Below are 21,708 nucleotides of genomic sequence, written 5' to 3'. Positions count from 1 at the left end.
ACCCCCAGCTGTCGCTCCACGGCACGCCGTCTCTCCCTCCCCCTTTCGCTCTCCCTCTCTTTCTCCCCCTATTTATTATTTACAGAGGATTACAATCTCTTTTACATGCTGTCGTCTAACCTTCCTTCTTCTCTGCACTTCGGGCACTGCTAGCATCTTGGCACCCTGTAGGGAGCAGGGGGTTGATGCCTGCTAGAGTCCATTGAGCGCTCGCCCGGCTGTTGATAGCTTCCACTGGATTTGCTTTGGGACTCGTCAGGGGGTTTATCGAAGGAGCTGGAGAACGTGGAAGAGGCTCTGTTCCAGGCAGAGAACAGTAAGTAGAGGTGTCTCTCTTATACATTTGTGCCCAGCTATTTGAAAGCTTGCAGTGGGCTTTTTCCCACTGCCATCTTCTGTTCACAGAGCCCTCGCTGCCAGAGGGAGGGGGTTCACAGGCAGTGACAGAACTGCCTGTGACAAGGTACTGCTGAGACAACCTAGCAATGTGAAGCCACAGGGCAGCCGTTTTACTCACAAGACAACTGCAGATTCTGCCCCAGGGACATATGGTACCAGTTTTAATTCAGTTCAGGTGTGGGGGACTGGAAGTAGCACCCGTCAGCCAGGAACGGCACAGAAATCTTTGTCTACAGCATGAGCAGCTCAAATCTGAGTACAGCGCTGATCCTATGTACTTGGTGCTAGGACCAATATGTAATGGATAAGCACCACAAAATACTGTCTTCCCATCCAGGACAATAAGGGGTGGGTCTGAAACGGGGGTTGCCACTGGTCTTGCCTGTGGAGGTTTTAGGGAATGTTTCTGGACTGAGCTGCCTTCGAAGGGACTGTATACAATGCAAACTGGAAGCTGATGGAGGTGTTGTCTAAGGACCGGTCCATATGAAGTTCAGGCTTCAGTAAACGAACCATATGTGGTAGGGCACTTTCTCTTAGGTTTGTTTTTATTTGTGTGTCTTCTACCCACAAAGTACTGCAGGAAAACCCTGTCACAGGGCGTGAACTCAAGGAAGTTATGTCACAAGAGGAGCCAAAAATAGAGCCAGAGTTCTCTCAAGAGTCCCCAGAGGCTGAGCAGAGAGATTTGTGAACCTGTATGAGGGTATCCTGCTGCAGGAAGGAGAGAGGAGGGTGGAGAGAGATTTGCAGCCTTTTTCAGGCTCATTCCTGTGGGTGGATCTGCCTGGGAGCAAGGGGTGCAGATGAAGGAGGGCTTGAGAGAGCTGAATGTGAAACTTCCTCCTGATCCTGCCTCAAGAGGTGGAATATGTGTGTGTGCAGGTACAAGGAGACATGTGCACATGTATGTTACACAGCACTCTACCACACTGCTTACATTTCATATCCGGCCTGTCACTGCAGTTTATTTTAATTAGAGAGAGAAAAGGTCAGACCCACCCCTGGACACTGAGCTGAATGTCCCCCTGGTTTGGGGATACCTGGATCTGGGGGCGCCACGTCAGTTCATTACAGAGGGCTGCCCCAGTAATGAGATCAGGATCTGGATCTGGATCCAAGCCGCCCCACAGTTTTGGATATTCAAATGTAATGTTCTGATTCTCTAATTTTAATGTTACAGCTAGGCGTAAATAACATTGCTTTGCTGGCTGGGGCTGTTCTTGCCACTCAAGGATCTGGAGGAAAAATTAAGAGGGGCCCATTTTGATATGAGCTGGAGCAGCTGTCGTCCAGAATGCTATTACACAAGCAACTCACAGGAAGGGGGCATTTAATGATGTGGTCACCTTTGAAGGCACATATAGATTTGTCACAAGACGGGGGACATTTTTATTCTCTGAGGTCTCATCAGAATTTCAGACCACTGTTCCCTGGGGTTTTATCACTAGGGTCCATTTTGGGGGACTGGATTTTCCTGTGACTGCTGTGGGTGAGCATTGTTTGCTAGTGAATTATTCCAGATGAATGAAGGGCCTGAGGGAGCTGTCTCCCTGCCTGCCAATAGTGCGGGCTCCATAAGTGAACATCATTCACCTGGGGCAGTTAAAGGTAAATCCTGGGAAAAGGCGTTTTGGGGGAGAGGGGAAAAAGCCCTAATAATTTTCCACACCATAGACTGCAGTGATGCCCCTGCTTCCAACAGATGTGCCTGCTGCTTGCTAGTGAGGTGAATTAGCAGCTCTGATATCTAATGAGCCACTCAGGCTTTCAGCCCTTTGTCTTGCTTTTCAAATGTTCTTTTAGGACGACAGTTAAGTATTTTCTGGGCTCTGCAGGACTGGAAAATTGTGGTGGGAGGTTCAGGGGGCAGGATTGGTGGTGAAGGGGAGGGGCTGGCTGGCCAGGTGTGGTGGTGATAATGCCAGAGCTGGGAGATTCAGGAAATAGCCTCAGGATAGTCAGGGGAGAAGCTCAGGACTGGGATATCATAAAGGGGGTTCACGTATGCAAGAGTGGGGTTTTGGGGTAGAAATGAGGACTTAAAGGACTCTCCATATTTACCTGTTGCTGATTCAAAAAGAACCAATTCCTTGCCTCCACAGGCCATGTTTTCTTACAAGAGGCTGATTAGGTGCTTAAATCCTGGTCTGACTCTTATCCCAGTCCCCAGTGAATAAGAGAGACAAGCTTGTCCAGCAACAGTCCAATAATAGACATTACCTCACTCACCTTGTCTCTCTAATACCCTGTGACCGGCAAAACTACAACTACACTGCCTACAACCTTAACTTTGGCATTTCCTAACTGCGCAGTACTTGACTTTGCAACCCAAATGGTTTTAAAACCATGCAAAGTTCCTAGATTTTTTTACAAGGAGAAAAGAAAAAAAAATCTGATGTACAAATGTTGTAACAGTCCCACCCCCCCATCATAAATCACTGGTGGGATTTAACCCCCAACCTTCAGCCCTGCAGCACAGCTTGAGTGACAGGACTAGCAACATTAGTTGATTGCACACAAAGGCTGTTATCTCTTCAGGAGGAGAGGAGAAGGGGGCCAATGGAGCCATGCACTGGGTGCAGGGGTGACATTGTCCAGCCCAGCCCAGCCTACTCTGTCTCATCCCACAGACAGGTCGGGGGGAACTCTGGAAGTAGGGATGGACTACTGGGGTGATATGCTGGGTCTAGTGGAGGGTTGTCAGGGGGATCTTGGCTTGGATACTCTTTCCCCACTCTCGGAGAGGCTGTCTGCTCTTGGGGTTCCTGGTGCCGTGTGTGCTGCTGCTGTTGCTTTGGTGGCAGCCTGGGCCTTGAGTTTTGGAACATTTGTGTTCAATTATTTTGGCAGGCTCTGAACATGGCTGTACACGTACCTGTTCTGTGGCTGAAAAACCCCCACAAATAAGGCTTCAGTCTCCAGAGCTGTCAATCTGGAAACTTTCACAAGCACTAAATTCACACAGAACATGGAGAGAGGTGGGGGGGGGGGGGAAGACATTTTGCAGATCCACAGCCCAGCCTAGCTGGGTGCCAGGGGCCATTGTGAAGCCCTGGGCAGTGTCATATATCACCCAGCCTTGCTGAGCCGTGAGCAAAGCGCTGCTCTGTGACACACACACACAGCCCTATCCTGATGATCCCCAGTCACCTTTCTGGAGCAGCAGCCTGTGATGTGCATCACCCATGTGCTACATGGACATTTCAGGCATTGCTCTGGAATATCGCCTGTGGAGTCTGCTGGGGGACGATGGTGAGGGAGCTGCTTCGGGCTTACCTTGACCGTGAAACACACAGCGTAACCACGTGAAGCAGATCCATGCAACTAACTGACGCAGAAAAAGCAATTGGCATAAGTCTTTTTCAAAGTTCAATGTAAATTTAGTAAAATGTAAGCACCAGGGTCAGCCTTTTGTTGGGATTTTTGCTGGCAGTGGGGGGTGCACTGGGTTACAGCTCCCTTTAGGATGGGAGCAGGACTGGATTATCACTGCTTGTATCTCTTACTATGCCACATCACTGTGTATGTGACACTGGACATTTGATCACTATGGGGGGCATAAGCCCCAGTAGCTTTGCTTTTGATGGTAAGCCATGTTCAGGACTCCAGTGAGGCCTTTCCCTTCTCCCACAATATTTCTGTAGCTCCTGAATCCCCTGCCTGGCAAAGCAGCTCATGACTAGTCATGCAGCTGATGCTCTGATTCCAACTGGATGGCAGCCAGGAGAAGCGCAGCCAGTTGGACTGGGTGGGGATGAGTAGGAATGAAGCGCTAACTCAACAGCTTGTGTGGCAGCGATTCTTAACTCACAAGGTTCGCTACCAAGAGGTAGATCTGCTCCCAGGAGTGAAAGTGACAGAAGCAGTCAAGAGCCAGTAAGGCTACTCATGACACTGTTCTGAGCTGGTGGCCCTTGCTGCTTTCAGCAGACAGACTGTGGGAGGAGGTGGCTAGAGCGCTATAACTCTGAGAGAGAGCTAGGCAGGCAGGCTCTGGTTTGGTCAGCGGGGGGTAGTTTGTGTTCCAGAATCAGAGAGGTTTTCTGCCTCAAGCTACTCTGCTCACAAGGCGCAGCACTAGGTGGCTTGGGCAGGGAGGTTAATGCTGGAAGTACCTGGGCCCATGTATGATTTAATAAGGACTGGCAGGTGTTGACATGTAAATTCCTTTATCTGTCTCCAAGCCGGGTAGTGTGCCAGCAGCCACTGTGGGAGATTCTCCTACACTGGAGAATGTCCCATTGGGGAGAGGTGTGGCCTAATGCTCTAAGCGCAGGGCAGTGAACCAAGATCGCCTGTGTTCTAACCTTGAGACTAAGGCCAGCATTTTGAAACCTGGATGCCTCAAGGCACAAAGGGGATCTTAAGGCTGCATCTGAGGACTTCCTTGTTGTAGGTGTAGGGCCATTCTCTACCCCTAGGTTCCCGGCATGTCACTGAGGAGGGGACAACTCTCTTTCTAGGCCTTGGGTCCTTGAATGCCAGCCAGATGAGAATGTGGAAAATGCCTTTCTCTGTGACAGGTGAAAGCATCAGAACCAGGATTCTAAAGTAACATCTGCTCCTCCCACAGGGCACGTGACACTGACCTAACCTCGGGCTGGGGGGGCTTTACAAGAGTCAAGGGAGGAGCATTTTAAACTCCAGCAGATTAAGGGGCACGGCCAGGGTGTGGGGAGGGGAGATGGAGCAATCCTCTGTCTCCATCATGCCTGCTGAGCTCAGAGTGGATGCAATCCTTCTGTCATGAGCCTGGACAGGAGGATTAAGGCCTGAGCCACTTCTGACCATGGGATTAACCCCTGCAGGAAATTAAAGCTGCGGTAGAGAAGGCTCTTCCCTCCACAACTGAGAGAGAGAGAGAGAAATCAGGATTTGGATTAGAACTGGCAGGCCCGGTGACAAGCTGCCACCCACATGCAACTGTTCCTGTTTGGATCAGAAAATGATATCTCCAGCCTCAGATGGAATCCCCCTGCCTGCCGCACTGTTATTAATTTTCCTCTGAGGGAGGAGAGCCATAATGCTCCTCTGCACTCAGTGCAGAAGGGAAGGAAGCCAGGTAACCTGCTTGTGTGTCTCTCCCCTGACCCTCTCTCCCGCTCCCCTTCTCAGCTGCCTCCCTCTCACTACAGGAAATATACATGTGACCTGTAGTATTCAACCTTACCCTGAGGAAATGCTGGTGGATACATGGTTGGATTGCTCCCTGTCAATAGCCCCCTTCCTCTCCTTTTGCTGCTGCTCTGGGCCTCTCGTGTCACTCCGGAGTTGGACATCCCCAACCTCCCCACCTCTGGACCTGCTTCCTTAAGATGCACCATGCATCCCTAGTTCTCTTCAGCCACTCTACATCTTCTCCTTATCCAGTTGCCCTGTGCCTTTTCTTCAGGCTCCTTGAATTTTAAAATCTCGACCCTCCCCAGCTTCTCCAGTCTCTGACACTCAGATGCTGTGAGCTGGTTTTTGTTTTTGTTTTTTGAGGGCGGTGATACAAATAATGCTTTCCTAGTTAAAGCCCAGGACTGAGACTCAGGAGCTCTCGGTTCTAGCCCTGGCTCTGCTGCAGGCTCCCTGGGAGACCTTGGGCAAGTCACTTAGCCCTACATTTTCAAGGGCGTCCAGTACCTTGCGGGTGCCTCATGTTTTCAATGCCCAAAGTGTCACTCTTCACTCTACATGATTTCAGTGGGAGCTGCAGGTGCTCAGTACCTCTGAAAATCAGATGGTCCAAGCCGGACAGCCCAAATTTAAGGCAGCTAAAATTTGTGATCATGTTTGGAAATTTAGGCCTCAACTTATTTGTGCTTAGTTTCCCCATCTGTAAACTAGGGATCATGGTGTCCTGTCTCACGGCGATGCTGTGAGGCTAAATTCATGGATGTTTGTAAAACACTTGAAGAGCCTTGGCTGGCAAGTGCTAGAGAAATGCCAAATATTCATTCTCGTTCCCCGATGCCGTGCTTCATGAGCCAATAACCATGGTTATGCTTCAGCCGAGCCTAGGTGCTGGAAATTCACAGGTAACTTTCTGACATCAGCAGACACGAACTTGGGAGTGGGGAAGAGTGTTCAATTCCTAACACATAACTGATCTGACAGATCCCACCTTTTTTCTGTTTGCAAAATGTCTGCAAATGGAGCACGATTTTCTTGAGATTATTCAATGGAATTTTTCATCAATTCTGCTATTGGACGGCTGTGGGCTGCTTAGCTGTGATGGACCAATAGAAGCTACATGGTGTTGTTTTACTTCCCTTATTGGATGACTATCTTCCATAATCAGGTTTCTGGTGTGAACGTACAAGCTGCTTTCCAGGAGTATTTGAGTGCGAGAGTTTATCATCCAATTTATGTGTGTTAAAGCAATGAAAGTTCACAGAAAACAAGCCCCAGGATCAATAGACTGTAAGCTTTTTGGGACAGGGACTGTCTCTTACTATGCGTCTGTACAGTGCCTAGCACAGTGGGGCTCTGATCTTGGCTGGGACGTCGGAGTGCTATTGTAATGCACAGAAATAAATACTAATAAACAAAATGGGAGTGGCCATGGCAGGAGCAAATAAGCTTAAAAATATGACTGCTCATGGTCAATTATTTGCAGCCTTTGCCCAGGTCTTTTGGGATGGTTTCACGCTCACGTCACCTTCCCACCCCGGGTGCTGTTCAGGGCCAAATGGACCCACCTAGGATTCATCAGCCAGTTGTCTAACATGTTTTTTAAATGGCTTTAATCAGCCCACATGGTCTCTGCCTCCCCCCACTCCTGGTGTCCAGACTCTTGCCCTCTAGGGATAACTGAGGTTGTGTAGAAATAACACTATATGCTCTAATCACTGGACATGGGGGTGCCAGCCTTTGGGGTGGGTCTCAGACTGCAGTGAAACACAAATCTTAGCAATAACAGCCTCCCCCACAGAGGGAGGGGGAAAAAAGATAATCTCCTTTAAAGCATCTTCCATTCATTCCCTAACCCTGCTGGATTCCAGATAAAGGCTAAAGCAATTTAGCCCTGGAGATGGACTTTCCTATCACTCATCAGCGGCTGTGTGTATATCTGCGCGCACACTTCCTTTAATTTATTGCTGGCAACTGCTGTAGCCTCTATTACCTACACTTCCCTAACAGACGTCCCCCACACCCCCGGAGATACAGGCTGTTTGAGGGGGCTGATGTTGGATCTCTGACCTAAGGGTTAGAGGAAAGGACTGTGACTACTGGTTAAAGCAAGGGATTCCTGGGCTAGACTTCTGACTCCATCTGATTCCTGCGTCAAGCCACTTGACCACTTGGTGACTCAGTATCCCTATCTGTGAAATAGAGATAATGCTATTCATCTATCTATCTCTGGTACTCTTCTAGCAGGGGTCAGGCCTGATTTTCAGACATGCTGAACACCCACCACTCCAATTGCAAGGTCAACAGGAGCTGCAGGTACTTCAGAAAATCATGCCCTTAGTTGATTAACTCCATGATAAATAGCAATAGTAATGAACGTTTGTAAAGCATGTGGGTAGCCTTGGCTAGAAGATATAGAATTGCCGAAACAACATGTGGAGGCAGAAAGCAGGGCCCATAGAGATTCTCCTCACCCTCACAATATGCTCTTTGGGACCCTATTTCTGGAAGGTTTTGATTCAGCTCAGACACAAGGTTTTTAAGTGATACTGTGCCAGTCACCAGTAGCAGAACTGGAAGAGGGGAGGGAAGGGGCAGTGGTAGCCCCTGCTGTAGCTTTTATACACCAGGATGTCTGACAACAGCTGCAGGAGCAATTAAAGTGAAATGTTCTATAGCTTTAGGGTTCTCTAACAACTCAATAGCTTTACAGTTCCCCAAGGGAGCTAATCAGGATGGAAGGAGCTCCACAGGGAGCCCAAGTGGTAGACTGAATGCCAGAGTGGGGCTTCAGCTCAGTGCATTTTGGGGAATTGTAACATGAGGCCGGTGGTAGATTAACTCGCTCTGTGGCCTTGAGCTGAAACTAAACATGTTGCCCCTTGGTCTGCTCTGTGAAAAGGCACAAAAGAAAAGCATATCCCCTGCTCCACAGGCTGCCTGGGGCACTGCCACGGAATTTGGAAAGTGCTGAATTTCAAGTGTATGGAAGAATGCATTGGACACAAGGGCCATAATGATCACAGGGCATCCACTGGGCTCTGAATACAGTGTCCTAGAGACCACAGGCCATCCAGTGGACACCGTGTCCCAGGAACCAGAGGGCATCCAGTAGGCCCCCAGGATACAGTGACTCCAGGTCTCTGGAGCACTAGGGGTTTGATTCCCATGATACAAAGCAGCCTAAAAGTTGGCAGATCCAGCCATTTGAGGATTTCCCTTGTGGAGTGGAATCTCAGGGTGGCATAGAGCTGCCCTAGTGGCTCCTCTAAGCCCAGGCGTATGGGAATTAGCTGGGCTACTCATGACTGGCTGATCCCTGGTTACTGGATGAGCCCCTCGTGGTTGCTTGCCGCTTGAGTGAGACAGCGCACTATGAAGGCATCTGTTGGGTGCCAGAATGCAGCTATGTGTACAAGACATGGGTGTGTATGAATATGGGTCACATGTCATTCAGGAGTATGTGTACATGTGCATACATGTATGTGTGTGCTTTTGCCTCTGTAGGCCATATTTGTAATCATGCATAAGTGTGTGCATGTGTCTACACACATGTACGGGACTGCAGATGGCTGTGTGTGAGAGTTTATTTGTGGGTGTGTGCACAAAAGTTTTGGTGTTTCTGCCTGTGTATGCACCCACCTGTTTATGTCACATGCCATGAATGGGCGTTTGTGCACAAAGGCACATACTCACATAAGTGGCATATGAGTGCATTTAGGTATGTTTACAGGCAGGTTCATGGTGCATGTTTACATCACAGGCGCATTCAGGGGCAAGTGTGTCATATGTCTTTACATAGTCATATGTGCATATAGGCACAGCCATTCTTGTGTATGTTGCAGTACAGGAGAGAAAAATTAAAGGCTGAACAGGTGTTAATCACTAGACACTGCAAAAAATGCTATACCTAGGGAAAGGGCTCATTTCTACACATCTCCTCCTCCCACCCCACATGGTGTGCTTGAGCCTAGTCAATGTATCATTGGAAGAAGAGTCTGTGATATACCAGAATTTAACACCTGCACTGGACGCTCCATGCCAGAGCAGAGGGAAGCAGGGCCAGAGACACCAACTCCATCACTGTCCTAGTGCTCAGGTGCTGTCAACATTGCTCGGAGCCCTCACAAGGTACTGGGCATTGGGCTGGTGAGGAATGATTGCAGGGGAGATCGTGTGGGGTGAAAATGTCACCTAAGAAATTGATGGGAGGGGGTCAGCAAGCAACCAGGAAGGTTTTTAAAGCTTAGCGCCCTTCGTTGGAGCTGAGCCAGGTGATACAGATGGGTGTTAACAAACCAACAGGCTAGGATCAGAGCGCTCTACAACACAGGAAAAGTTAGATGGAGAGAAGGGGAACGAGAGAGAGAGCGAGAGAGTGGCAAGCATCCCCTGCTGCCTAAGGGAGGACAGGAACACGCAACAACAGGATTTCAAACTGATCAACACCAGCTATCCAGCAGCCGCATAAGTCTCTGTGGCTGTCAGCTTAACTCTGCCGTTTGTTCCTGTGGTGTAGGGAGTTAAATAGGACACAGAGAAAGCCTGTTGGCTGGGAGTTGAAGTCAAGGAGGGAGAGAGAAGAGACTGCAATTGGACAGTGCCCAGGGAGTCGGGTGGAAGCAGCTGCGGGCAAAGCCCCTCCAGGTAAGTGCTCCTGTCTTTTCACTGTTCCCACTGAGAAAGCGAGACAGACCAAGGGATTTCTGAGGCTGTATTTAAGACAGAGCCATGGCTACAGATGGTGTGAAAGCACCTCTCTAAACCCAGCAAGCAAACATATGGAATGGGGGCAGCTATTTTTCAGCTTTTCCTTCAGCTACAGGCTGTAGGCAAGATAGTCCAGCTCAGCTGTGGGGTGGTGTGGGGAGGCTTTTTGGCATTGTTGCTGTTAATGCATCTTGTGCATTGGCATTTTGATATGATTAGCTACAATAGCCTCACAAGATGTACCAGCCCGGGCACTAAATCTGCTCACCCCCCTTCCTGAGACAATAATTAAAATATCTCCTGGTGGTTTGCTTGCCCTTGAAAATAAATCAGTCACTGGGGGGTACGGGCAAGTGGATTTGAGGCACGTGTGCAGGGAGAAGATGCCCTGAAGAGTGCATTGTGCACATCTAAAAATAAAGGCTAGGGGCATCGCCAGAGCCCTCCGGAGGGAGGTAGAGGGGGGTAGGGGAGATGTTCAGCCATGCGAGTCTCCTGTACGTCGGTGGGAATTTGCCCAGCTAACCCCTGGTGTGACTGTTGGAAAATATCCCCTTGCTGATACTTGAAAGAGTAGGAAGAGGAACAGAAGGATCTGCAGAGCTTCCATCTTCCCTTCCCTGCTTGTCTTTATTCAGAGGGAAGGGAGAGGATGGGGGGACCTGTTGTCATAGTCACTTATTGTCAGGGGAGGGTTTATGGTCTGTGGGTTTCTGATTAGGAAGAGCATTTTTCTTCTAATTGAGACATAATTCCTCCCCTTTCCACCCTCCAATTCCTAGTCCTCCCTTCTGCTATGAGGCTCCTATTCTGCTCACTTGCTCTTTGGCTCCTGCATCTGCTGCAGTCTGAAATCCCCAAGCTAATGAGCTGTGTTATATACATCCCCACTGGAGACATTATATCTGTTTTACCTCCAAAGAGAGAGGATGCATTTGCAAGGGTGAAAGGCAGCTTGACAGCCACCCCCAGTGCCTACACCACTTCAAATCTGTGTCACAGACAGTGGGTGCACAGTTGGTATCAGAATGTGTGTAGTCAGAGGGAAGGAGCCGAGGATTATTGCTCTTGCCATGTCACCTCAGCAATCCACAACACTGACCTTTAGTGTGGGACAAGGTTTGCTAGCTATGCATCCGATGAAGTGGGGCTGTAGCCCACGAAAGCTTAAATAAATTTATTAGTCTCTAAGGTGCCACAAGTACCCCTGTTCTTTTTAAGGTTTGCTAGTACATTCACCCCAGACTTTCCAAGACCGGTCAACTCAGCACACTAGTGAACAGACTCTGATTTTAACACAGTGTTCCAAACTGAATTAACCATCATCCTTCCTCTCGCTTTGCACCCTTATTCTCTAAAACACTCCCAAGGTGAAACATAACTGGGGAGGGAAACAGAACCCTGGAGCCTGTCCCTGTCTCCTCCAGTCCCTAGAGAGCTGAGAACCATGTGCTTCTGCTTTTCCTTTTAGGATCTGACAGGTAGGGTGCCCAGATTGCTCCTCCATCCTGTGAGAACGTGTGCCAGGCTGGCTGGAGGACAGGAAGCCATGCTGGAGAAAACAGTGCCCATAATGCTGTCTGGGAGCGCTAGCCACTGGTGGAGGAACAGGTTTTCCATGAGATGGCGACGGACCTGCTGTAAGTACTGACCATTTCAGAGATCAGGTGCTAAGTATGGTGTCCCTGTGTCTCAGGGGACAGGAGAGAAAATAGATTGCTACAGGGGAAGGATGTGGGGTAGCTAAGTATTGAGAAGTCTGAGCTAGTTCCCAGATCACAAGGCTCTGAGTGAATGGCCAGGCTGGCTGTGAATGCCTATAACGCTCAAGATGAGTTTAAGGCGGGAGGGTCTGTAACAAGTGTTTCTGATTTGCCATTGGACTGGGTCTGGCTGGGGAGAGACAGAGGGATGGGCACCAGAGCACAGCTACTGCCCAAGGGCCACACAGAACATTTGTCAGCTTCAGACCTTGTAAAGAGCAGATTTCTCCTCCCTTCTCTTTGTGATCCTGACTAGTACCTGGGTTGTGGAGCAGGGCGGCTGGCTCTTTGGGGAGGAAGGTGGTGTAGAACTGGGCTAGTATAAGAATTGAGATGTGATTCTATCACTGGGGCACTGCCACATGTTGACAAATCAAAGAAGAATAATGGACCCTCATCCCAACTCTCCATCCCACTCACTGCTGGTAAATTAACATTTTAGCTCATTCATCTTCCTACTGAAGGGTCCACGCTGGGGCAGCTGCTCTGTTGTCCCAAAGTGTGGAACACGTGCCTCGAGAGCGCTCTGAAGCAGCAGCATTAGGACTGCAGGGAGGGAGGGTGTCTGTATTTCAATGATCAGAGAGGTAGCCGTGTTAGTCTGGTTCTGTAAAAGCAGCAAAGAATCCTGTGGCACCTTAATCTGTTAGTCTATAAGGTGCCACAGGATTCTTTGCTGTATTTCAATGAACAGTCTGGTAATCACAGTAAAGGAAAGAGAGGCCCTTTACAAAATGTCCCTCACTAATGAGAGCACGGGCAGTCACACAGGCTTATAGTCCCCCACCTAAAATTCTGACCTAGGGCTGCCACTGTAAGAAGGTGAGAGAATTATTTCCTTCTCTGTAGAAGACCATTTTTGTAATCCATCCGCACCAACTAGATTGCTATATAAATTATTTACTGGTAATGTTACTGAGCCCTGACCTAATCTGATACTCCTGGCTCAGCTTTCTGCCACCTACCAGGGTCACTGAACACCCCACAAAGTAACATCATCTTTCCCTAAGATGAGAGTACATTCCACTCATACTGCTGCAGTGCTGCTCTGAACTATGCTGGCTGAAAGAAAGCTTAATGTTTTGTCTACCACATCCCTGCTTCTCTTAGTGTGAGGCTGGGCGCTCATCGTGAGATGAGTTTCCAGATCTCAATCCATACCCAGAACAGACACATCCTTGAAGGGGATGGAAAATGAAACCAGACCTCTGCCTTACTGCTATTTCAGTAAAATGGACAGTTTCCAGGGGGCAATGAGGAGCCTCTCTTTTTGGCAAACCCTGCATCAGCACAGAGACCTGGAGTAAATCAATTTCCTGAACACAACCACACCTGGCTGTCTGACACATTGCTTCTGCCAGCCAGGGCCAGCTCTGATGGCAGAATCCCAGAGCAGCTCAGTCAGGGGCCAATAGAGGGTAGGTATTTGGAGAGGCAAGCCCTGAACAGAGCATCACCTGTATAGCATTACCTGGATGTTCTGGCCTTTCTCTCTATACAAAGAGGCTAAGTGTTATCTCCTCATCAGAGCTGTCAATCTATTATTAATACTCTACTTCTGTCAAGCACCAGGAAAAGGCAGGGACATTTGAGTGACTCATGTCTCTCTCTTCCCCTCTCTAACTCTTATTCTTTCAAGTCCCATTCTGCAACAAGAAAGAGACATATTCTGAGTGGAATTAAATATCATCCAGCCAGAGAGCACTGCCACTGTACCAATGCACAGGACAGGATCTGCTTTCATGGCACCTGAGGGAGAGTCTCTGTGCTATTGACCCCAACCTTTGCTTGCTAGGAACGCATGGGGGATTTAGGATAAAGATCTTCCTTCAGTTTGGCCCCAGTGATCCATTTTCCTCCTTAGGGAGAGCTGGGACAAGCAGGGCTCTGACTGGTATGTCCTAGGCCTAGGTAGACAATCTCACTTGACTGAGAGAGGAAAAACCTCTGAAGGAATCATGAGATACAGCCTGAGAAAAGAAAATCTGGGACATTTCCTCTGCACCCTTCTCGCTTCATCCTCTGGTCCTTCAAGAAGCTGCCCTGCCTATGAGCCAAATCCTGGAGCCCTTACGTCAGTCTTCACTAAGTCCACTATCTGGCAAACTCCCACTAGAGTCAATGGGAATTTGAATTCCAAAAGGACTGAATAAAACCTGAGCAAGGAGACAGGATTTGGCCCTATTACTGGGGAATGGGACATCATAGATATAAACCAAGTCAACATCCAAACTGGACTGTCGGACATCATAAACTCCAAAAGAATGGGGTGAGAGTGTGATAGTAGAGGAAGCTCACAGCTACTTCTGTCCCAGCTTCTCCAAAATATCTGCTTCTACCAGCTTCCTCTCCCAAGATGTACTTTCCAGGAGTTCCTTGGGGCTAAGAAACAATTTGTTCTGGAAGTTGGTCCCTACAAAAAGAAGCAGGAAGGCAGACAGGATAAGAGATTCTGGTTTCCAATCTAGGAAAGACAATCCATGGTGGGAGTATAAGGCCACTATCTGAGATTTAGCTACTTTAATACTGAACAGAAGAAGTAATCTAAAGCCGGGGTAGTCAATTATTTTTTGTCAAGGTCCAAATTTCTTGGTCAAGGTATAGTCAAGGTCCAGACTTCAGAGAAAATAACAATAATGATAATACTATGTTAAAAAAAAGATTATGGGGTTTGTTCTAAAGCATCTGGCAGCCCAGATTTGGCCCGTGATCCACCTATTGGCTACCCTTGATCTAAAGCCACCAAATGCCGTTGACTTCTACAAGGCAAAGTGAAGAGGAGAAGACTGGGTATGAAGTAGGGATAAACCTAACTGTGTTTTGGTCAAATGCTCTACTTGCAGCCCATGAAAACATTGAGGGAGGTGGAGTGACTTCCTGCTCGGAAGATACCTTCTGGGAAAGGAGTTACAATGAATATGAGAGCTCAGTACTGAAGCACAGGTGCAAACCCCCCAATCCCCCAGTATGAGGTGGAAAGCTTGTTCTCCTGTTGCTGGTGCTATGTTGTCACAGGGATGAAGCGGTAATTCTGAGGCTGCTAGTTTCCCACAGGGGTTGAAGTACTACAGCCCCTACACAATCCAGACAAATGAGGGAAATGGTTGCCCCTCCAGACCAATGTGACCCGCAATACAGATGGCAGATATAACTGAGGAATAACTTTGTTCTTACTCGAGCCCCCAGAGACATAGTTCAGTGCCCTCTTCCCTTCTCCCACCTGGCCTAGCCAAGGTTAACCCTTACCTGTGAGACACCACATGCCAGGGCTCAGCCTCCCGCTCCCTTCTCAACACTCGCATCTTCATCAGCTAATCCTGCATTTTTTCTGAGTTCTAACAGGTGGTTTGGGGAGTATTGCAAAGTCTGACAGACTCTCAGGTTAGCAAAGGCAGGCGGGTCTGTGTTTGTGGTTTTCAGAAGATATTTTGACAGCACTGCCAAATGCAGAGCATCCAGCAGGTTACAGAGACTGTTGGGCACTTTTACACCTTACTGGGACACCACTTGATATGGGCCTAAGCTGCAAAGTGTGGATTTGGAGCTGAACTTACCCAAGGTTAGGGGTTGTATGGATCCAGGGGTTAGGTCTGGCCCATCTAAGGGATAACGAACAGCTACAAAGTTTGGATCTATACCCAGACTCTCTCAAATCTAGACTTCTTTGGCCTTACCAAACCTCAAGAACCATTATCTGGTCATGAAATTCAGCACCATATCCCAGCTTCCCTAGAGTTTGTGGGGCAGGGCTCAGCTGTAGGGGCTGGGTTTGAATCCAACTTTAGCCATAACCCATCACATTCTAAGGGAATTGGGCTGATCAGAAACAAATGTTAAGGTGTTCATTTCTGAGCAAAGTGGCTTTTTAAAAACATACCAACCCTCCACCACAAACCCCTCTATTTTGAGAGAGTCGTTCTTTAGCTCAGGCCATGTCTCCCATCATGCTATGCTCCATTCTAGTCTAACTCTGTGGAGTGTCCTCACATTAGGCAGCAAAGCCCTCTGGGACATGCTGACATTTCTAGTGCAACTGCAGGGATGTTTACTCACCAGCCCTGGTAGTTCAAAAAAACCACTAGCTGGCGAAAGGCTGAGAGCAAGCTCATGCTGCCAGGGACCTAGATAGCAATGTCAGGGTACATCTGAGAGAAAGTTCATTTTACTGCAGGGAACGGCAGTGAAGAATTCCATTGTGCTCATACTGTAGCCTTAACTGTATTAAAAATGGATGAAGGCTTAAAGAGGGATAACTACTGTTCTAACACACACTCTCTCTCTCCTCTCTGCTTCTCACCCACTAGTGCTTGCCTACTGGCTCTCTCTGTGTGCAGCAGACTCCCTCTTCACTTGCCCTTCCTCCTGCAAGTGTAACAGTGGCAGTCTGGAAGTGGACTGTAGCGGCTTGGGCCTCTCATCCATCCCCTCAGACATTCCTACAAACACCAGAATCTTCCTCTTCCTCAACAACAAGCTAAGCACGCTGCCAGGACCAGTCTTTTCCAATCTCTCTGCCCTACAGAGGCTGGACCTTTCCAACAACTTCTTGGACCAGCTGCCCCAGAACATCTTCAGTGACCTAGGGAACCTGACCGAACTACAGCTGAGGAACAACAGTATCAGGACCCTGGACAAGGACCTTCTGCAGCAGATGGTCCTACTGCGCCAGCTAGACCTATCCATCAATGGCCTTGCTCAGATACCCTCAGGAATCTTCGATGACCTCCCGGCTCTCCGCTTGCTCTCCCTCAGGTCTAACCGCCTACAGAGCCTAGACAGGGTGACCTTTGAACCATTAGTCAGCCTGCAGCAGCTCCAAGTTGGGGATAACCCCTGGGAATGTGACTGCAACCTGAGAGACTTCAAACACTGGATGGAATGGTTCTCTTATCGAGGTAGGTGCCACGGGGAGGGGATCCAATCATAGGGTGACAGATTGACTGCTAAGATTTGCAGTGGAGAAGAGAGGTAGACAGACAGAGATAACACAGACAGATCAGGCTGACCTAAATTCTAGATCCTGGCCAAAGAGAAGAAGGTTAGTACTATAATGCTGTGCTACGCTACAATGTAGTAATGCTACAGTTATTGCTGAGAAGGTGCTTGCATTCTAAAACCTTCTTTTCAGATGCTATTTCTCATACTTGCTCCAAGACCCAAAGGTGGATTTTTTTTTTGGAGAGGGGAGAACTTGCTTAAAAAGCTTGAAATTTTTAGAGTTATGAGTTTGAAAAAAAGGTGCTTTTAATGCTTAAAAATAGTCCTCCAGCCCACTTCCTTGTGCTGGGGTAACTAAAAACAAGACTGTTGGTAAAGTTTCAGGTTTGCCTCCAGTAAAGCAAATATCAGAAATGTTGATGTTTGAAGGTGGTATACTGCCACACAATTATTGCCAATCCAAAATCATGAGTTAGGCCTCAAAAAACATGACTGGCTTTAAAAATGAGGTTTTTTTTAATTGATTTGGAGACCTTTTTATTTGCCTTCTGATGTTGGAACCTATAGGGTTTACATTTTAAAGCATTTATCTGCAACACTGAGGGATAAAAGCTGAAATTCTCTCTGAATTACATGACTCCAGGTGTTGGAACTTTAAGAGAAACACTACATATTGTGACAACACCAAAGGCATGACCCTGCTCTCTTTGAAGCCACTGAGAGAAGGAGTAGGCCTCAACTTATCAGCATGGCAAGAGCCATGTTACCTCTACTGAGCTCAGATAACCATACTGGGAAGAGATTACATGACTGTGCAATTACAAGGCTGCAGTTTGGCATATGCCAGGTGTTGCCAAATGTACTGACCCTCTGAGCCGCATATGACAATCGTCAGAAGTTCGAGAACAAGGGCACACCTGCTGGGGCTCGGGACTTTAGTCCTATGGGAGGCGCCTGCCGGGGCTGAAGTTCCCAGACTCCCCTCCCCACTGGGCAGAAGCCCCTACCCCCTACCAGGCAGAGCTCCTCAACTTCCCCGCCCCAAGTCTGGCAGAGGAGGCTCCGGGAGCCGCACTTTAATGGTGAAAGAACCACACGTGGCTTGTGAGCCACAGTTTGGCCACCCCTGGCATATGCATTAATGTGAGCACAGACAAAGGCACACTGGTTCCTCTTTTTCTTTTTGACTTTTTTGACTTGTTTTCTGAATTTGACTCACACCACAGAACAAGAGAAGCAGCTAGAGAGCATTCTGGTTTTTCTTTCAAAGGAAATTGCACAAACACAGTGAAGCACCTGCATCAGCGTAGATTGCTAAATGTATGGAGGGAAGTGCCGACTAGTGAGAATATGGGACTGGGAGTTTTAGGCCCTGGGCTCTCATCTGAGTTCTGTCACTGACTTGCAGTTTCATCTTAGGAAATTACTTTGTCTTTTGTGCCCCATTCTCCCCGTATGTAAAAAGGGGCTAACAACACTGACCTTCATACCTTAAAGGGCTTTGTGAAGATTGATTAATTCATGTTTTTAATGCATTTCGATAACCTTAGCTGGAAGGTATAAATCATTACCAAATACTATCTATGCACCCCTCGGGCTAGAGTGTAGCCACTAAAGCCCTACCCACCTAAAGGGCGGTGGAGGGAGATCACAACCAGTGGCAGTTGCTGAAGCCATTCTGCCCGCAGTGTGCGGAGGCAGACGGACAATGTCTCCAAGGTTAATGGATGACCAAATGTAGGGGCAGCCGCTGATGCACCATTTTAATAGTATCTGCTTCCCCGCCACAGTCTGTCGACCCCCTACCACTGTGAAAGTGAATGGGGACAGGGCCGTACCTTCATCCCATCACCTCTGGCATGTATAGTGCAGCTGGCAATGCTCTGACTCCACCCACCCCCTTCTCACGCTTACACTCTGGGAACACAAGGTGCTGGATTCTGGCTGCCTCTTGGAGTATGGAAGGGTTCCCTGCATCCTCTCCCACACTCCACTGAGCACTTGTGCAAGAGAGACCAGATTATAATCCCTTAGGTATGATAAGGCCTAGTTATGGTCACTTGGGGATCCAGACCTTTGTATTTTGTGGCTTCTGTGGGCCGGATCCTCAGCTAGTGTAAGTTACATTGATTTACACCAGCTGAGAATCTAGCCCTGTGTATTTAAAAGCTGAACCGCAACAATGTACTGACATAGCTCACTGCACTGAACCAGGCCCTGCCTGACACCGAGCTGTGAATCACCCTTTTTTTCTCTGTTGGGACAGGAGGAAAGATTGACCAGTTGGCGTGTACGCTGCCCAAGGAGCTGCGGGGAAAGGACATGCGAATGGTCCCCATGGAGATGTTCAACTACTGTTCACAGCTGGAGGATGAGAACGGCTCCACTGTGCTGGACAATTCTGGCCCACCATGCACTAAAGGAAGCCCGACTCCTTCAAAATCCAAGTCAGGGCCAGAACCTGAAGTGGAGCCGAGCGTGGGGTGTCCCCAGAAACAGAGATACCGGCCTGTTAGTGTGCGCCGAGCCATTGGCACTGTGATCATAGCTGGGGTGGTGTGTGGCATCGTGTGTATCATGATGGTGGTGGCAGCAGCTTATGGCTGTATCTACGCATCCCTCATGGCCAAGTACCACCGAGAGTTGAAGAAGAGGCAGCCGCTAATGGGTGACACAGAGGGGGAACATGAAGAACAAAAGCAAATCTCCTCTGTGGCATGAAACTCTTCTTGGAAGGCAAGGGCAGAAGTGAGCAGGGTACCTGAGAGCAGTGAGGCCTGTGTCCTCCCACAATCCATCTTCCCCGACAGATGGACAGACTGTGCTATCACTCCACTCATCCAATTAGTGCAACATGCTTCTGGGTTTTAGGACATCTGGCTCTAAATTTCATTCCTCTGCATCAGGCCCTTTGGCACCCCTTCACCCACATGCCCTACCAAGTCAATAAATTATAGTCAGACCTCAAGTGCTTGCCATGCCTCATCCTTGCACAGAGCCCCCTTGGATAGGCACAGCAAGGGCAGCCAACACCTTCCAGGAGCCCCTGGTTTCCTGACACCCTCCTCTCAGCTTCAGTCCCCACTCCATCCCATACAGCACTGCAGAGCCTTCTGCAACCACAAAGAGCAGCCAACTGTGCTGAAGAAGCTCCTTGTATATTGACCAAGACACCAGAGCAAGTGTCTAAGTCTCATTGGTGGAGTCATTGGTGTTACAGGACAGTGAGCTACTCCCCATCTCCTGTACAGCTGAGGAAAACTTGGCCAAGAGAATATCGGGAGAGAGAGACGGTTCTAGATGGTCACAATAGAGAAAGAAGGGAGATTCCCCTTCTCACTTTGAATGCTGGAAAGACACATCTACCCTAAGATCTGTGCACATAGACTCCATCCGCTCACCCTGACAAACACCATACACCAACATGCACACACATTTATCACCCACACGTACATACAAATAGCTATGTGCACACACATGGATCACCCCATGCACATACAAATATACCCCAATGCACACATGCCAATCCCCCACATGTGCATACAAACATATCCATATGTACACATTTACTCACTTGCATACCTATGTGTATCACTACATTCCTACTCTGGAGCACCTAAAAGTGTGCTAGGCACCTCCCAGTACAGGCAACCAGTCCTGAGGGGCTTACAAAGATATCTCAGAGATGGTGCAAAGATGTAGGGAGGAGTAGGAGAGAAAGGACAGAGGCAACAGCCTTAAGATTCCAGTGTTACTCAATGAAGGCTTGTGCACAGCACAAAAAGGTGAAATGTGGCTTTGTATTTATTTTATAATTTTATAAGATAAACAGAACAAGTGGATGACTAATGGGAAGCCTCAGTCTGCAAGTGTCCTACAGACATCTAGGATGAAGCAAGTCCTCAGGAGGCATTGAAAATAGAAACTTGCTGACCAGCTGGAGAAGTGTGTTCCATGTATAGGGGCAGTGTGGAAAACAGCCTGGAGGTGGTTGTGGGCGAAGCAGATAAACAGGGTGACAGCTGGCATCACTGGCAGAGTGGAGGGGGTGGGACGGCAATGTGCTAAGTAGAGAGGGGCAGAGTTATTTATGCTGGGCCTTTGAAGGTGAGAACAGAATGCTGGAACTTGAGGCAATGAAGAGGGAACTAGCAGAGGGATTCAAAGAAGTGGGTGCCATGGTCACCACATGGTGACACAGTCCACTGACACATATGTGTTCACAGTCACTCACACATGCAACCCCTACCTCATACAAATATAAGGATAGACACACAAAAATTGGCTAACATGCAACCATATACAGGTATGTGCTCATTGACACACACATACACACATTCACAGTGCATCCACTGTATCTGTCATCTAGGCTAACTTTTCCCAGGCCCGATTTTAAAACCTGCTGAGCCTCATAAGCCTCATCTCTTTTGAAACTGACAAAAAAAAAAAAGCCACTACAAGGACTCATTTTGTATCATTGGAAGTGGGATAAAGTGCTGTCTCCAGGGGAGAGCGCACATTGCCATGGTAACCTGTTCTAACCCGTCACAGTGGGTATTCCTGGGACAGGAAGATGACACCAGAGGTCTTGCAGCCGCACTGTTTGTGTCTGGTGCGATCCTTGGCATCCTGAAATGATCTGGCAGCTGGCCCAGATTTGCAGGGTATTTCTCTGGTAAGCCAGGTGTAGAGTCCAGCAATCACAGCAGCTGGGCAGAGCCAGGTCATATCAACGCCTTTCCTGTCCTATTGTATCCTGCTGCCTTCAGATGATCTG

General features: G+C 48.5%; 2 protein-coding genes across 24 annotated transcripts in view; one reads left to right on the top strand and one right to left on the bottom strand.

Annotated features, from left to right (window-relative positions):
- The window catches only part of CACNA2D4 (calcium voltage-gated channel auxiliary subunit alpha2delta 4), a 179,524-nt gene that overhangs the window by 35,611 nt on the left and 122,205 nt on the right, over positions 1 to 21,708 (bottom strand). The gene's annotated exons all lie outside the window — the stretch shown is intronic.
- On the top strand, positions 153 to 20,062 carry LRTM2 (leucine rich repeats and transmembrane domains 2). 4 transcript variants are annotated; one of them, XM_039546441.1, is made up of 7 exons: positions 3,489 to 3,792; positions 5,211 to 5,464; positions 7,768 to 7,836; positions 10,040 to 10,167; positions 11,702 to 11,870; positions 16,298 to 16,888; positions 19,198 to 20,062. In XM_039546441.1, exons 5-7 carry the CDS (start codon positions 11,780 to 11,782, stop codon positions 19,650 to 19,652), a joined length of 1,137 nt encoding a protein of 378 aa, XP_039402375.1. In that variant the 5' UTR covers positions 3,489 to 3,792; positions 5,211 to 5,464; positions 7,768 to 7,836; positions 10,040 to 10,167; positions 11,702 to 11,779; the 3' UTR covers positions 19,653 to 20,062. The 4 variants fall into 4 exon arrangements, with proteins under 4 accessions (XP_039402385.1, XP_039402375.1, XP_039402357.1 ...); XM_039546423.1 differs by having other exon boundaries at positions 7,765 to 7,836; XM_039546431.1 differs by lacking the exon at positions 7,768 to 7,836.

The sequence above is a fragment of the Mauremys reevesii genome, linkage group 1, assembly GCF_016161935.1.
Source record: "Mauremys reevesii isolate NIE-2019 linkage group 1, ASM1616193v1, whole genome shotgun sequence".
Taxonomy (NCBI): Eukaryota; Metazoa; Chordata; order Testudines; family Geoemydidae; genus Mauremys; species Mauremys reevesii.
Note: the sequence above shows the minus strand (reverse complement) of the source record. Positions and strands in the feature narration are given on the sequence as shown.